Source organism: Labrus mixtus, chromosome 19 (genome assembly GCF_963584025.1).
Source record: "Labrus mixtus chromosome 19, fLabMix1.1, whole genome shotgun sequence".
Taxonomy (NCBI): domain Eukaryota; kingdom Metazoa; phylum Chordata; class Actinopteri; order Labriformes; family Labridae; genus Labrus; species Labrus mixtus.
Window position 1 is genome coordinate 16,874,766 of NC_083630.1, and position 16,072 is coordinate 16,890,837.

Consider the following 16,072-nt stretch of genomic DNA (forward strand, 5'->3'; position numbering starts at 1 on the left):
GTTCTCAATAGTGTGATTTTACTTGGGGAAGTTTTTATTCACAAGTGGATATACTTTAAAACTAAACCCATGCAGTGAGGTCAGTAATTGAAACTTGTTAAAGACAAGAAAGCCCTTAAATTGTTTTCATAATTAAAAAGGTTTGACTTATTTGAATTAGCCCTGCATTCATTTTAAAAAAAGGTTTTACTGCTTTGAAAATGTAGTTATTTGCTCCTCTTTTTATTGGACTTTGAGGCGTAGGAATTAAATTTCCTGATATTGGAAAGTGTCACTTATTTTTGTCCTACACGATTTTGTAGAAATATTCTAAGAAAGAAGGAAGAAAATACTGGAATTGTTACAGGGGTGCGTCTAGAGTTTTCTTTGACTGGGGTGACCTAGCTGGAGCACTGACTTATCTAAACATAGCATGAAGTTTGTGGGCACATGTGCAAATTAATTAAATGTTTTTACACTTTTTATCCCCACTAACCCAAGTAATATGAGGGACAAAAAAATGACTAAAGTATAAATAAATAAATGTTGGGAGAAATGCATACAATAATGTATAAATAAATAAATAAATGCATCAATATATATATATATATATATATATATATATATATAAATAAATGCAACAATTCATGTAAAAATTAATATACAAATAAATATATTCATATATTTATTTATGTATTTCTGTGTCCATGTTGTACAAGGAAAAGTAAATATGTAAATGAAGTGGGCCGTCATAACATTACTGATTGGTCAATTTTGAAAAACAGACAGAAGCAAATTTACATATATACTTTTCCTCTTACAACCTGGACACAGAAATAAATAGATGTGTAAATGTAAAAAATACAGAAATAAATTAATAACTCAATTAATGTAGAAATGTATGCATTGATACATATATAACTGTAGAAATACGCTAATAAATGAATAAATACATGTAAATATAAATAGCCTTTTTCATTAATAATGTGTATTTATTATTTATTCATTTATGTATTGTTTCAGCATTTATATAGTTATTGATGCATTTATTTAATTATTTATTTATTTATTTATACATTATTGTATGCATTTCTCCCCACATTTATTTATTTATACTTTAGTCATTTTTTGTCCCTCATAAAGTAACACAATTGGCAACGTATCAATATTAGCTTGATTCTTTAGGGACTCAAAAACAAGGATGTATGTACAAAGTCACAATTTAAAGTACTTAGAAAATTGCATGCAAACTCTTGTTCGCTGTCTAACAAGTAAGTCCATTGCAAGTTAGACGGCGTGCACTAGTTTAGAATAGAATAGAATTACTTTATTGATCCCAAACTGGGAAATTGTGGCGTTACAGCAGCAGGTTATCCAACACACAATATGAGTAAAAAACACAATGTTAGCAATCTAAACACAATATAATATTAAATACAAAGTAAATAAGTACTAAAAATGTAAAAACTAAGAATGTGAATATATACAACCAGGATTTAACTAAGCATTACTAGTCTTAAATATGAAAGATTAAATATGGAAGGTTAAATATAAATGTGCAAGAACAGAGTCGTAAATTAAATATGAAAGATTAAATGTAAATGTGCAAAAACAGAGTTGTAAATGGACAGTATTGACATAAGTTAAAGTGCATGAGTGTAGACATATTATAAGCAGAAACTATACAATATAACGGCGAAACCATAAAACCAGTAATTTAAAGGAAATTGTAGTGGTCTTTTACGAAAAAGTAAGGAACAAAAAGGGGGTTCAGAGTAACACCTCTGTCTTATTTATTCGATCTTTGCTGCACCGCACAACGCCCTTCAGTTCCGCCCAAAAGGGAAATGACGCCGGTGCAGAAAATGGCGTCCGAAAAGCCTGAGAACCGCTGTGGTGTGTTAGCCGTTTAATTTGCAGGCGAGTAGGGGGGGGTCTCTTCGTCTGGCAGATGGACGATAACATGGCAGTGCACCGCTGCCGTCCGCTTTCTTGATTCCGGAATAGAACCCGCAACTTCATGTCCGAAGGAGCCAGAGCTGCCTGGTCGAAGAGGGGTTGTGGGGATTCGAACCGCCGAGGTGAGACGGCTGGATTTTAGCAGCTAAGCTATGAGTGTTACCCCGGTGGAGAGCAGTCCCCCGTAGCTCTTGTCACCACAGCTCAGAATCGTGACACTAAATTTGGCTAGCCACGTAACTTGCAACAGAGTGAGATGTCTTCGTTTATTACATAATTGGTATATATCATATTTATTTTTTTCCTAGCTGACATGATCACCTTCATCCCCGGGCAGCACAGCGGTACGTGTACCGTTACATGTAGCCTTTGTTTTGGGCTCTAATCTCAGCGTTAAAGGTCTCTGTGGCACACTTTGTCTCGCTGTTTTAATGAAAATGAAATAAAGTGACAGAGCTAACCTTCTCTGACCTACTACTGTGCTGTTAAATTCAGTGTTATAGTAAAATAATCACTAATTTCACACCCTGTAGCAGTGCCCGTGTTACGGTGTAAAAAGGGACCGTGTTAACTGGTGACTTTCAGCCTACTGTTTCTGCGGTCGTCGTAGTTACAACAGATGATGAAAACTGATGTAGGTTTTTCCATTAAAGACATATCTTGTGAATTTGTTTGCTCCTATCATAAATAACTAAACTGAGGCATTTGTTTTGTCACTTTTCCGTCTTCATCAACTACAACAACCACAAAGTCACCAGTTACCAGGGTCACTCATTAAATCGCAACACCTGCCTGCTCATCCCTTTTTTCTTTTCCACTCTTCCTGTTGACACAATGTCTTACACAGTAACACACACTAATATAAATCAAATCGACATATAGCCTGTTACTTGAGAGTGAAGTGCTGTTACATAGACTAATATGAGTGCTCTGTAGTGGCTGGACAATATGTTTGTTTAGCTGCTGGCTGAGAAGTGATTGTTGAGCCTGTTGTCATCTGAGCTCGGCCTCACTGACGGACTCAAAGCAGACTCACAACCTGTTGTTGTTTTTATTCTGATCTCTAAAGAGGTGAGCCCAGGTCAGGGCCGGCACAGGGCGAGATTTCCTGAAACGAAACTACACTGTGGTTTACACGGCTTTAGAGAGCTTGTGTGGTGTTCTTCACTGAGTAAATAAAGTTTAGGGTCCTATAAGATGATTGACAGCTCTAGATTATAGTTCTTGTGGATAAATGCCAAAGGAGACACTTTTAACTGTTTTCTGTTTCACACATGCTCCGACTGTGATAATCAGGGCAGATATCAGTGTTTTTTCAAAACAGATCAGTTTGTCCATCAGGTGACTTCTTCTACCCAAACATGTTGACTGAATCAGAAGTAAGGTGTACGCGATGTCAGCTTTAAATTAATAACAACAAATAAACATCAGTTCATGCCACATTATTTGCTGTCAATGGGGCCGATACCGATGTCAAACTGGTGCGTATAAATTATAGTTGTATTAATAATGCACAAGTATGTACAAGGTAAAAGTGTCATCAACAATATGCTTGTCAAAAGCTCAAGTTCAGCTTCTGATAAATACTTTTAAACTTTATTCATTCTTTTCTGTTTTTAACATTTTTGCCTTAGCAAACACATAAAATAACTAGAACTGAGACGATATGTTTTTGTGAATTAGACAAGGTCAACAGAAAGATAGTGGAAACACAACAGTCAATTATAGTTTTCAGTAATTAATCAAAGACCCGGCATGATATTTGCTAGTTTCACCTTCTCAAATAAAAAGATTTGCTGATTTTGTCTCACTAACACTGAAAAGTATGCAACGTGTGATGACATTGTTCATTATTATCAAGATATAACTTTATGAATTACGATATATTAAGAGTCCACATGAACTTTACCATAGTTTCTATATCTATACATCTGTTTGCATCACCAATTTATCCGAGAGTAGCTTCCAGTTAGCGTTAGCTTTAGCTTAATCTGATTGCATCTGAAAGGTGTGAGAACATGACAATAATATATATATATATATATAGTAAAATATTCACATGCTGAGTGGGGAATAATTTCTCAACTACTTTAAAAGTCGTTTTTTAATTGAGATCAATTCAGACACCGTGATGTGTTTATTGCAAAGGCTCATATCACAATAACGGATAAAGTTAATTGTGCAGCCCTCTTCAGTACTTTTTGGGGTTGGAGCTGCTGGATTACTGTAAGCTGCTATATTGCATCTTTTAACAATTCATGGGTTAAATGATAAATCCATAAATTGAGAAAAAAAATCAGGAGACTAATTTATTACCAAATAATAAGCTGCAGCCATTACATGTCTCATATTGTCTGCAGTTAAACGCTAAAAATATATATTTACCTCAATGTTTCACATGTTTGTCTTTGATGATTGCACTTGTTTGTGATGTAAAATGTTTCGAGCTCTCCACAGTAACAGTGACATGTAAACACCTTGTTTAACATGTAACATGTGATGGGATTATTGTGCCTTTCCTCTCTCTCCCTCCCTCGTGTCTAACTCCCCTTTTTTTCTCTCCTCTGTTAGATCCAGGGAAACATAAACACAGGAAATGCGAGCGACCCCTTAGCGCTCAGCTGTCAAAGCCTGTGATTGTTCGCCCGGGCTCCAAAAGGTACGATTTTACTCTGCAATGCTGCATGTTTCACCTTAACCAGAGGAAACCACTTCTCTCATTAGAACTCATCATCTATGTAACCCGTCATTCCTCTGGTTCCTCAAAGCCATCTGATTAATTTCTCCTAAAGATAACATTCCAGCTTTTTGCAGCCACAGCAAATCCAAATCTATTTGAACCTTTTGGACTCTTATATCCTATATTCAGTAAAAAAAATACGGCACAGGCTTATAAAAACACTGAAATGACAAATATGGCTCATGTTCTTTAGCATGCATGATGAATAACTATGGAACCATGGGTCACTTTGTTACAATCAGTCGTAAAAGTAAAGGAGCTCAAACTTAATTTATTAATAAAAATGATTGCACCTTAGGTCTTATTTTTATAGTCCAAATTATAATGCATTACTTGAGCAGTGTCTTAAACATAAAGACGTTACACTTCTGGGGAGTGGGGGGTATTTGTATTCCAACCTGTTTGATTGTCTTTGTCTTTTTTATTGATGTCAGTTCTCCCAGCTCACACTTACTTAACAACAATGTTTTTTTACTGTTAAAATATAAAATTTGTATAAAACTGAAATAATCTTTAAATCCTCACTTACCAACTAACACCCATGTCATATACTTTACTGGAAAAGTAAACATAATAAATACTTGTACACATTCAGTTTTGTGGGGCTGATTTTTAATTATTTCATGTATGGAGAGAAAAACACATCAAGGCCAAAACTGTGTGGACAACCTCGTCCTCCTCTTACTCATGGATGTAATGTTTGAGGGTCCACAGACTTTTGGCCGTGTTTAAAGATATCAAACCTGCGTAGAAGTTTTGTACGGCTGTGTTAATGTAACAGCTTGCTCCTTCTGATGTTCATGCTTTAATGTGGCTGTTGTGTTGGCTTTGTTGTCCAGGTGATTGACGCTCAGAAAAGGGACATTGTTAGCATCTACAGGACACAAGGGGCACTGTCCTCTGATTGGCTCGGACAACCCCCTCTGACATGCCCGTGGCCAATCAGAGGTGAGTGTGCTATGTGTGTGTTTGTGTATATTTAATAGACTGAGTTTGATAATTTGTGTTTTATGTTACTCCTTCTTGTTTGGTGACAGTAAGCATAATAACAGACCAGTTTGTTTTTGTTTTTTTTCTGATTTGAATGTGTGCACATGACTGACATTTTTAATGCTGAAGAAGGTGAATGAACATGCAGGATGTTTTTTTTTTTTATGCGTTTCCTTTTTTACCATCCTCACTGTGTTGTTGCAGTGGAGCGGGATATTTCCCCAGTGTGTAAGTGCAGAAATGCACGTGTTTGCCTGTGAAAGAGTAACTGCCTGTTTGGATGCAGTAGCTGAAGTGCTGAGCTTTTCATGCTTAATGTCCTATTGGATGCCCTTCTAGGCCCAGTCTCACCTTTTTTTGCAGCAGCATACTCAAACAGAACCATTACCTAAGAGAGAGTCACAGTTCTGTGTCTGTTGAGTTCATTTTTAAAATAGCTTCAATTCTTATTCATCCTTGCTTTATGTTGCATTACACTGCTGTAGCCGTGTTGAGTGATTTTAACCCTTAATGCTCTGTGATTTTCATATCACCCTGTGTCTGCTCCTGCACTCCTCTTTCCTTCATGCCTCCAGGTGTGTTATGTCGGGGGCAGATGTGGAGGTGTACCTGTCCCAGGTGCATGATGGGAGTGTGTCATCGGGCTTCCGGGCGCTTTATGAGGAGCGTCTGTTGCTTGATGTCACACTGTTGATCGAGGAGCACCACTTCCAGGTACACAAATAAAGCTGCAGACATACAAATGGATGATGCTTAAAATACATGCTGTTATATCCAATAACCTAATCCTTCTTTTCATGGTGGTCTGTGAATAAAACTGAAAGGTGTTGGGAAATCTTCTTAGCGTCTTTGAGTTGAAGTTGAATTAAAATAAGGTGTAGACAACTGTAAAATAAAGGGTGGGGGGTTGTAACATCTTTATTCCCCCTGAGAGAGGAAGATTTATAAAAACACATTTTAAAGGGAAATACTTCCTCTATATGACTCAAATGTTTTGTTACTTTACAGTCACCTGACATATTTTCCTTCTACTTTATACCTGGCTATGATATTATCTACCACCCTGAGAAAAAGAGAACAAATACCTAAAAAGTTAAACTGAATTAAATTCAAATGATTACACTCCGAGCCCTCTTGTGGTGCCGGGTCAGTCCAAATAGTTGCCATGGCAGAAAACACATTTACTGCTCTGTTGTAACTGTAAACATGTCTGTCCTTCCTTCAGGCCCACAAGGCGCTTCTGGCCACCCAGAGCGACTACTTCAGGGTGATGTTCACCGCAGACATGAGGGAGAGGGACCAGGACAAGATCCACATGAAGGGGCTGACAGCTGCAGGATTCGGACACATCCTCCGCTTCATGTACTACGGCTCCCTGGAGCTCAGCATGCCCACAGTGCAGGAGATCCTTCAGGTAAACACCAGAAATCCTATAAAGTGTTTAAAATGATTTCTGCCTTTCATTTTAAACAGGGCCGATGAAAAACTGACACAGCATTTTTTTTTAAAAAATGTTTACATCTTCACTTTCATAACTCATCCGTCTCTTCTCGCTGCCTGTCCCTTCAGGCGGCGATGTACGTCCAGCTGACGGAGGCGGTGGAGTTCTGCTGCTCCTTCCTGCTGGCGAAGATCTGCTTGGAGAACTGTGCTGAGGTCATGCGCCTCCTGGAGGACTTCAGCGTGGGCGTGGAGGGCGTCCAGGAGCAGCTCGACAACTTCCTACTAGACAACTTTGTCCCCCTCATGAGCAGACCCGACTTCCTGTCCTACCTCAGCCTGGAGAGACTGCAGGTGTGAACATCTTTTGAACTATGAAAGGATATAGTTGGTGTTTTTGATCTTGGACTCTGTTTAAAATGTTTTTTTTGTGTAAATGATCAGTAGGTTCAAACCCCAACAAAGGCTGTAAAGACTGTCATGTAATCTCTGTGGGAAAATGTAATTTCATTAAGCTATGTCCTCTAAAAGCTGTTTCTGTCCCTGACAGGCTCAGATTGTTACTCTGAGTGTCTGACAACATTACAGAAAGGATCCCTACAGAGATAGACTTTTTTGATTCACTATTAGTGAATAGTGGTTGCTTTGGTTGTTTGGCCTCATTATGTTGGGTGTTTTCACACATAAGCCCTATTAAGATTGCCGTTTCAAGGCAAGATATTTAGATTATTTTGCCCTCGATATGAATGTTGCGGTGGTGTAATGGGGGGACGAAGTGAACCCCCCCTCTGTACTGCCTTGGGAGGTAGTAACACAAGTGTTACAGGGGGAAGACAGGACAGAATCAATATGAATCTACAAAGATGAAATGACGGCTCAGCTTATATCGTAAAACTTTATTTTCAGTTTTGTAAGTAAACTACCCTGCAAGGATTACACTCGTTGCTGCTGTTACAGCCGTGACACACTGAAGTGATCTGCTAGAGCAATTTTAAAATCTGTTTAACCTATTGGTCATTTGGTCTCCAAAACATGTCAAAATAGGGGTCAAACACTCTCTGGATATTTATGGTGTTACTTTTTTAAAATTATCTGGTATCCACGGTGATCAAGTTACGTACAGAGACAAATACTTCACTTTTAAAAATCTCTCCTGTGAGTTCTTTCCTTTAGACGAACATATAGAGTAACTGTTTCTAAATGACCTAAAACCTTCCTTTGGATAACATTCACAGGTCTAACAAAGAAAAGGTTCTCTAATTCAGTCTTTACTCTCTTTACTCAGGCTTACTTGAATAGCGACGCACTGAGTCGTTTCCCAGAAATCGAGCTGTATGAAGCTGTTCAGTCGTGGCTGCGACACGACCGGCGGCGCTGGAGGCACACGGACACCATCGTGCAGTCCATCCGCTTCTGCCTCATGACCCCTGCTAACATCTTTGAGAAGGTCAGCCCTGCTTTCTGACGCATTGTACGCAGCTTAGGGTCGTAAAGCTCTGCAGGTGCACTGATCATGTCTCTCTGTGCTCATCTCCGTACACAGGTGAAGACGTCAGAGTTTTACCGATACTCCCGGCAGCTGAGGCAGGAGGTGGATCAGGCGCTCAGCTACTTCCATGATGTCAACCAGCAGCCTCTGGTGGAGACGCGCTCCAACCGCATCCGCTCCGTCCGCCCGCAGACCGCCGTCTTCAGGGGAATGATTGGACACAGTATGGTCAACAGCAAGATCTTGCTGCTGCAGCGCCCAAAGGTGTCCGATTGATTGTCTGCCTTCATGAGCTATTTTCCGACTGTGTGGTTGTTTTTTATTGATTTTTGTGGATTTAAAACTGAAATTAATTCAAGCTGTGGTTGCATATAACCATATATGCAGTACAGCTACCAGTATGTCCTCATTCCAAGTTTTGACTCCGGTAAGGAATGTTCTGTTTTGGTTTTGACCAGAGTAGGTAGGCGGTTTTGAGGCACCCCCACACAGCCGTTTTGGACGCTCCTCGGTTTGCCAGGCAAACCTCAAACCAACAGGTGTGGCAGCGATGGAAGCGGTTCAGATATATCTCAATCAACCCGACCTAAAAAGCTCTGTCATTTTTCTAATAAGCTCCATGACCAGAAACGTGGTAAGACTAGGATACATTTTGGCGATGCTTTTGAAAAATGGAGAGGGGTTCGAACACAGAAAGGTTTCAAGACTGAAGTAGAGCTGGATAAATACTGAGACTAAAGTGACCGCGACATGATAACCCGCTTGCGCATCGACTCTAGGGAGAAGGGGGCGGGGCGAGACCCTTATCTTCAATGTTTGGAAGTTTGAACTGCAGTACCCATTTTAAACACTAGGCGGCAGAGTTACATATTGCTCCTTTAATCTTAGATTATATGGAATCATTACAAGACAGAGGTATATTCCTTAAGTCTGTCTATGTAATCAAACACAATCATGTGGACGATCCTTAACCTTAACAGATCCATCCATAAAATGATAAACATGTTTGGATTCTATTAGAGATACTCTGATTGTGAAAACAAGGGCTGATACAGAAGTTTAAAATAGCAACTCAGTGATGTTTATTTCATTACTTCTTTGCGATGTTTTGTCTCTTTACAAATGAGCTTTGAGATCTGTTGTATTTAACCTTTTGTTTGTAGTCTCTCCTCTTGATGTGTCATTGGAACATCTCTTCATTTTCTGTATTGATATAATCTGACAACACTGTCAATCTGAGGTTCGGTTTTTGTGTTTTCACCCCTCAGGTGTGGTGGGAGCTGGAGGGACCTCAGGTGCCATTGCGACCAGACTGTCTGGCCATCGTCAACAACTTTGCCTTCCTGTTGGGTGGAGAGGAGCTCGGGCCCGACGGGGAGTTTCACGCCTCTTCGAAGGTCTACCGCTATGACCCCCGACAGAACTCGTGGCTCCGCATGGCTGACATGTCTGTGCCAAGGTAAGAAGAGACAGAAACCCTGGGTGCACCATGTGATCTGAGGTTTTCTCCTTCTTATGGTTCATTTTCACATTATGCTAATTTAAGGTATTTTTTACAGACTCTGTCTTTTGTTGTTGTTGCAGGTCAGAGTTTGCGGTGGGCGTCATCGGGAAGTTCATTTACGCAGTAGCAGGCCGCACGCGAGACGAGACCTTCTACTCCACAGAGCGCTATGACATCACAGAGGACCGCTGGGAGTTTGTGGATCCGTATCCAGTGAACAAGTACGGCCATGAGGGGACGGTCCTGAACGGTAAACTTTACATCACGGGCGGCATCACCTCATCCTCCACCTCCAAACAGGTGTGCGTTTTTGATCCGGGGCGGGAGGCAGGGGGTGGAGGAGGAGGAGGAGGAGGAGGTGGAGGCGGGGGCAGCGGGGGGAGCTCGGGGGGATCGGATTCACACAGGACACGCCCAGGCCGAGGCGCGCTGCTGCCCGGCACACACACCAGCTGCTGGGAGAACAAATCCAAAATGAACTACGCTCGCTGCTTCCACAAGATGATCTCTCACAACGGGAAGTTGTACGTGTTTGGAGGCGTGTGCGTGATCCTGCGCGCCTCTTTCGAGTCACAAGGCTGCCCGTCTACCGAGGTGTACGACCCCGACACCGACGAGTGGACCATTCTCGCCTCTATGCCCATCGGCCGCAGCGGCCACGGGGTTGCAGTTTTGGACAGGCAGATCATGGTGCTGGGCGGTCTTTGTTACAACGGCCACTACAGTGACTCCATCCTCACATTCGACCCCGACGAAAACAAGTGGAAGGAGGATGAGTATCCCAGGATGCCTTGCAAACTGGACGGTCTGCAGGTGTGCAGTCTCCACTTCCCAGAGTATGTGCTCGAGCACGTGAGACGCTGCAGCTGAGGTCTGCTTTTTATAGAAACAGGAATGCTCTGTATGAGGACTGAGGTCTCCTGCTGGGGATCAGGTGTTTCCAGGTGGAGACTCGCTGACACGCAGGCTTTTAATCCAGAGACCAGCACTTACCTAAGGGGAGGGAAGATGTCCGGCCCGTGGGTTTACTCTTCTATATGAAGGCAGTGGAAGCAGGGCGTGGTGTGACATCACATGTTGACAGTCAGCTTGAACATTTTCAGAAATAGCTTTTTCAGAAAATTACGAAAAAAAATATGAATGGGGAGAAAAAAAGGTTTATGTTTGGACTGTGGTCAGTTTCCTATTCTACTACTCACCTTCTGTATTTAGGCTGCTGTCCAGTCAGGCTTCTGCAGAAACGCACTGGAAGCTTTACATTTAGACATTCACAAACGGACTTGTATAGGTTTCATATCCCTGGTGAAACATCTTGTCTGAGTTAGGGTTCATATAGCTCCCTATGACATATTTATAGACAATAAAAACATCCAGTTTATCTGTAATCAAGATGATCGTCTTGAGAAATAAGTTAGTGAGAGCCAAGACATTGGTGAGCTTTTCAAACAATCAAGAAATGCACTGAACGATTTCTAACAGCATTTTAAAGCATACAATCAGGTATATAAACTAAATATAGACACTATATGCTGTAGTTTAGCTGATTTGTAAAGCCTGTCTCCAAATATACAAAGCAAAGAGAATATAAACATGATGTTTCCAGCTCAAACATCTAGATTTATCACTCATACGATCAGTTTATGCTTCCAGTGCGTTCCAGCTTTTAGTCCTTACTCTTCTCTTTACTCCCAGATACCCATCATACTGCACTCATGTTCATATTACATCACCACATCTCCTCCCTCTGCTCCGGGAATATAAATGTGTGAATGTGCGAGTGTGTGTAAGAATAAGCTGAATGCAAGTTTAAGTGGGGAAAAAAAACACTACATGGTACATTATTTCTCATCCGCTGATGATGTCATAAGATAATAGTGACAGGATCAAAGGTAAAAGGATGTCGTCTGTGTCCGTCTCGTCACTGGCAGTGCTTTACTGACTCTCCTCTACATTCCCTGCACTTTACTGGCTCTTATTGTGGCTCTCGGGTTTTAATGCGCAGTCTGCAGGTTTAAAAACATGTGGTGTGATGTTACAGATGTTTACCAGTCTCTGAAATTAACTTCCTGGCTGACAAATCAAAAGGAGCTCTTAAGAGCCCACCATGATGTGAGACTAGAAAATTAATTTAATGTGAAATTGCCGTAATTTTGAAACCCCAAACATGACCAAATAAGGCCTACGTCTGAAAATACCAGCATTATCGTCTCGAAGAAACATTGAGCCTCATGCAAGATCACTGTGGGAGGTTTGCTCGTGCACACATATCTTAACCTGATAAACTTGATGTTGAGTTTCCTTTTCTCTGCTCGAAGAACACCTAAGCGATTGCTTTATTAGCGTCATCATTCTTAGTGCCAAATCAGGCCGCCTGTGTCTCATTGCTGCTGAGGCAAGTGCCAATTTTAAAAATGAAGTTACCAAAGATTAAAAATAACTCATTTACAATGCAGAGCTTCAACTCATGCTGCTTGAAACAGGTAAAGAAATCCACTGGTGTCAAGAATTTGTTCATAGAGGGCCTGAAATGTTAGAAAATATTACAAGTCCTGCCAAAATCAACATCAGGCAGCTCTCTGCTGCATCATTCATCACTCAACACAAGGCCAGATGTTAAACAATGTGTCTTTTTAAGCTAAGCAGTTTGAAAGAGTCTGTTATACAGAGATAATAGACATGTGTCACCAAACAGTGGGCATTACAACGTTAGGACCTCCAGTTTCTCAGTATCATCCTCAGCTTCATCACCTGAGGCAGCTGTTATATTTCAATGCCTGTGCTCAAATTAAAAATGTACTTTGCTAGTTAATTGTAATCTGCAGACATGTTGAGAAACATAATGATGATGTTGCATTAAGTATTTCCTGGTGATAGATTTTATTTAGATATATTGTATATTTGAACTCCAGTTTCATGCAGATGAAGGCATTGTGATCAGGAAAAATCAAGTGTTTCCTCTTTTGCAAAGTGTGTAAGATGAGTCTGGACAACTAGTGAATTTCCTAATTTCCCCGTAGATATCCCAAACTGTTTTATATCATTAGTACAACAATGACTGCTTTCATATGAGGGATTCTTGCACGAGGCTCAAAGTTGATAAATGTACTCATTTTATGGTTGTAGTCTACAAAACCCAAGAAATTAGAATTTAGGCCTTCACGAAACAAAAGTTGTCAAATCAATCTCAACAGTGTGTCCTCCAAAGCTGAATTTAGCAGTGTTTTGTTTTGAAGCCAGGTGTGTAAGTTTCAGACATTGAAACATCTCCTGGATCGATACATTCACGTTATTTATAAAGCAGTTGCAGATATTATGTTGTCGTATAAACTGTAGAGCATTCACGTCTAAGCAGTCCAGCGCCTTGACCCTGCAGCCCTGAGATCCCTGCTCCATGACCAGCTCCATGTTTCTGACCTGATGTTTATTTTTTTTTTTCTTCATGAGCCGACTGTGAAAAGGGCTAGAGTGCATACTGATGCAGTTCTGTACGTCTGCCGTGTATTTAAGTTATTTAAGTTAAAGTATTGCTTACACCGAGCTATGCAGTAACAGTTGTAGGGTTATTTATTACGAAGGAAGAGTTTCATTTGTGAATTTGTGATGTTTTCAGATTGTTCTTTGTCCTCAGGTGGCTGCCCTGTCCGCCTCAGCAGCACTGTATGTGGCTAATGAATGGAGTGCAGTCTTTTCTCCAGTGTAAATGGAAAAGAAGGGTCAATAAAATCAGAAAGAGTTCTGTCCAAACAGAAGAAGAGGTACATTTTAAACGAGGGTACAAGTGTCAATTAAATAGCCGTCTCAAGCATCTTTACTTTTTCCTGTATGCAAATTGTCATTAGCCAAGTTTAACTTAATCTTTTCTTGAACGCAAACTTGTTTCCGAGGAATCTGACTTGAATTTCTTCCCTCTGGTATTATCCTTTAATTCATGGCTCTACCTGTTGTTCATGCACACACCTCTTTCGCCGCAGCATTAGTGTTCATGCGATGCAACTCTGGGTTCATGTTTTTGGGAAAATGTTTTACGCATTGTGTGGCTGGTACAAATCTTGGCTTGTGTAGGTTTTCACGTTTTAACGCGGTGAGAATCTGTGTGTGTCACTCTGGACTTCTCCATGCAGCTTTTATGACACATAAGGGGAGATGTTTGAAAGTAAAACACGTTAAGTACAAAACATTCAGTAACAATGAAAATATCCAACCTCATTTCCTAGGTATGGAAGCCCTCAGAGGACATGCATCCATACATTTGATTTTACAGCATTTTCCTGTGATAACGAATTATTTCTCAAGAACTCAACTTATTTATGTCATTATCCTGAATGCTGTTTTTCTCTCTATTAGTTTCTTAAGAGCTTGAGAAAACAACCAACATGCACTGGAACTCGTTATCACAGTCAAATGCAGTAAAATCAAATGTATGCATGCATGTACTCTTTAAGACTTCCACACCTAAGTTCTATGAATGACTTCCACTCATAACTAAAAAAAGGACTTTGCACGAGCAAATGTTGGATTTTTTTTTACTATAAAAAGTGAATTTATTAAAAATAAGTTTATTTGTTTTCTTTCAATGAACTTATTGATTAATCAGCTAGGTGCATTGTAGCTTCATGTCATGAACAATAATTTGGACGTTCTTTGCGAAAAGACCTGGTAAGTAGGTACAACGTAAACATTTAAATAAATAGGAAATTAGACAGTTTTGCTTTCAAGCGGTTTCCCCTCAAAATAAATCACTTCACTTTCTCTGTTTTTTAAGGTTCAATAACATTTTAATCATGTTTTTTCTATTATTTTATTTCCAAAGCTGTAATTTTCCTGTTTTCAAGATCTTATGTTTCTGTTTTTGCACTTTAAAAAAACCGTTAGATTCAATAATCTTTTGAGGGTTCACACGTGATAAACACACAAATTGTTCCACAGTTAGAGGCAGGTCTGGTGGGAAACAGGCCTCTGTAACTCAATGTACTCTGCAGCTGATATCATCATCTTCATCATCATCTTCATATCTGCCTCTCTGCAGCCTCTTCCTCCTCTTCTTCCTCTCATGTTGCTGTTAAAAGAAGAAACATGTAACCGATAAAGTACTACTGTCCTGATCTGAGGCACATCAGTCATAACGCAGCATCCTTTAGTCCACCAGTCTTCAGTCTGTCGGTAGGAAAAACAGAATAGAGGATTTAAAAAAAAAACTTGCTACAACGACTGTATCCGAAAAAGAAAGTAAAATCAGATTAACATATCTTATTATCTGAGTAGAAACACTTTGGAAACGATTTGTAACTTCTTTCCAGAAATAAATGTTCATATTGGTCGACTTTCAGATGGCTGAATGAGTGTTTTTATATCTGTGTTTGTGTGTTTGACTCTTCTCTATCTCTTCTTCTCTTGTATTAGTAACCAAACTAATGGATTTAAAAATGTATTTAAAAAGTTATTAAAATATTATACCAGTGCTTATTTCCCTTCATAGATAAATTAACTAACATGCAATCAGTGTCAAAAAAAACTTAACCAAATGCTACTTAATATACTGTTTTCATTCCTCTATATTTTCTGAGTTTTATTCACCAATTATACAGCACATTTTATAGAAGCCCATTTCCGCCAGTTAAAAAAATTAAAATAATATAAATTATAGTCATAATAATGAGATAAAAAGTCAAAATTATGAGATATAAAGTCGAAATAATGAGATATAAAGTCATAATGAGATAAAAAGTCGAAATTATGAGATAAAAAGTCATAATGAGATAAAAAGTCAAAATTATGAGATATAAAGTCATAATGAGATATAAAGTCATAATAATGAGATAAAAAGTCAAAATAATGAGATAAAAAGTTGAAATTATGAGACATTTTTATTTTTTTTACTGGCGGAAATGGGCTTCCATAACATTTAGATTATTAATACAAGATAAAATATAATAGGAAATACAGATTTTAGGTAGCCATAAGTACACACACC

General features: G+C 39.4%; 1 protein-coding gene across 2 annotated transcripts; it reads left to right on the forward strand.

Moving 5' to 3' along the window:
- The first annotated feature begins 1,818 nt into the window (after window positions 1-1,818).
- On the forward strand, window positions 1,819-15,427 carry klhl15 (kelch-like family member 15). 2 transcript variants are annotated; one of them, XM_061064053.1, is made up of 10 exons: window positions 2,009-2,060; window positions 4,510-4,597; window positions 5,518-5,626; window positions 6,244-6,382; window positions 6,894-7,082; window positions 7,238-7,462; window positions 8,394-8,555; window positions 8,652-8,861; window positions 9,866-10,056; window positions 10,182-15,427. In XM_061064053.1, exons 3-10 carry the CDS (start codon window positions 5,607-5,609, stop codon window positions 10,969-10,971), a joined length of 1,926 nt encoding a protein of 641 aa, XP_060920036.1. In that variant the 5' UTR covers window positions 2,009-2,060; window positions 4,510-4,597; window positions 5,518-5,606; the 3' UTR covers window positions 10,972-15,427. The 2 variants fall into 2 exon arrangements, with proteins under 2 accessions (XP_060920035.1, XP_060920036.1); XM_061064052.1 differs by lacking the exon at window positions 5,518-5,626 and having other exon boundaries at window positions 1,819-2,060.
- Window positions 15,428-16,072: the final 645 nt, after the last annotated feature.

Coding starts and splice junctions, on each gene's coding strand:
- klhl15 (XM_061064052.1), top strand. CDS start 2,000: ATGTCCGAAGGAGCCAGAGCTGCCTGGTCGAAGAGGGGTTGTGGGGAT. Junction 8,862..9,865: donor TGCTGCTGCAGCGCCCAAAG/GTGTCCGATTGA, acceptor TTCACCCCTCAG/GTGTGGTGGGAGCTGGAGGG. Junction 10,057..10,181: donor GCTGACATGTCTGTGCCAAG/GTAAGAAGAGAC, acceptor TTGTTGTTGCAG/GTCAGAGTTTGCGGTGGGCG.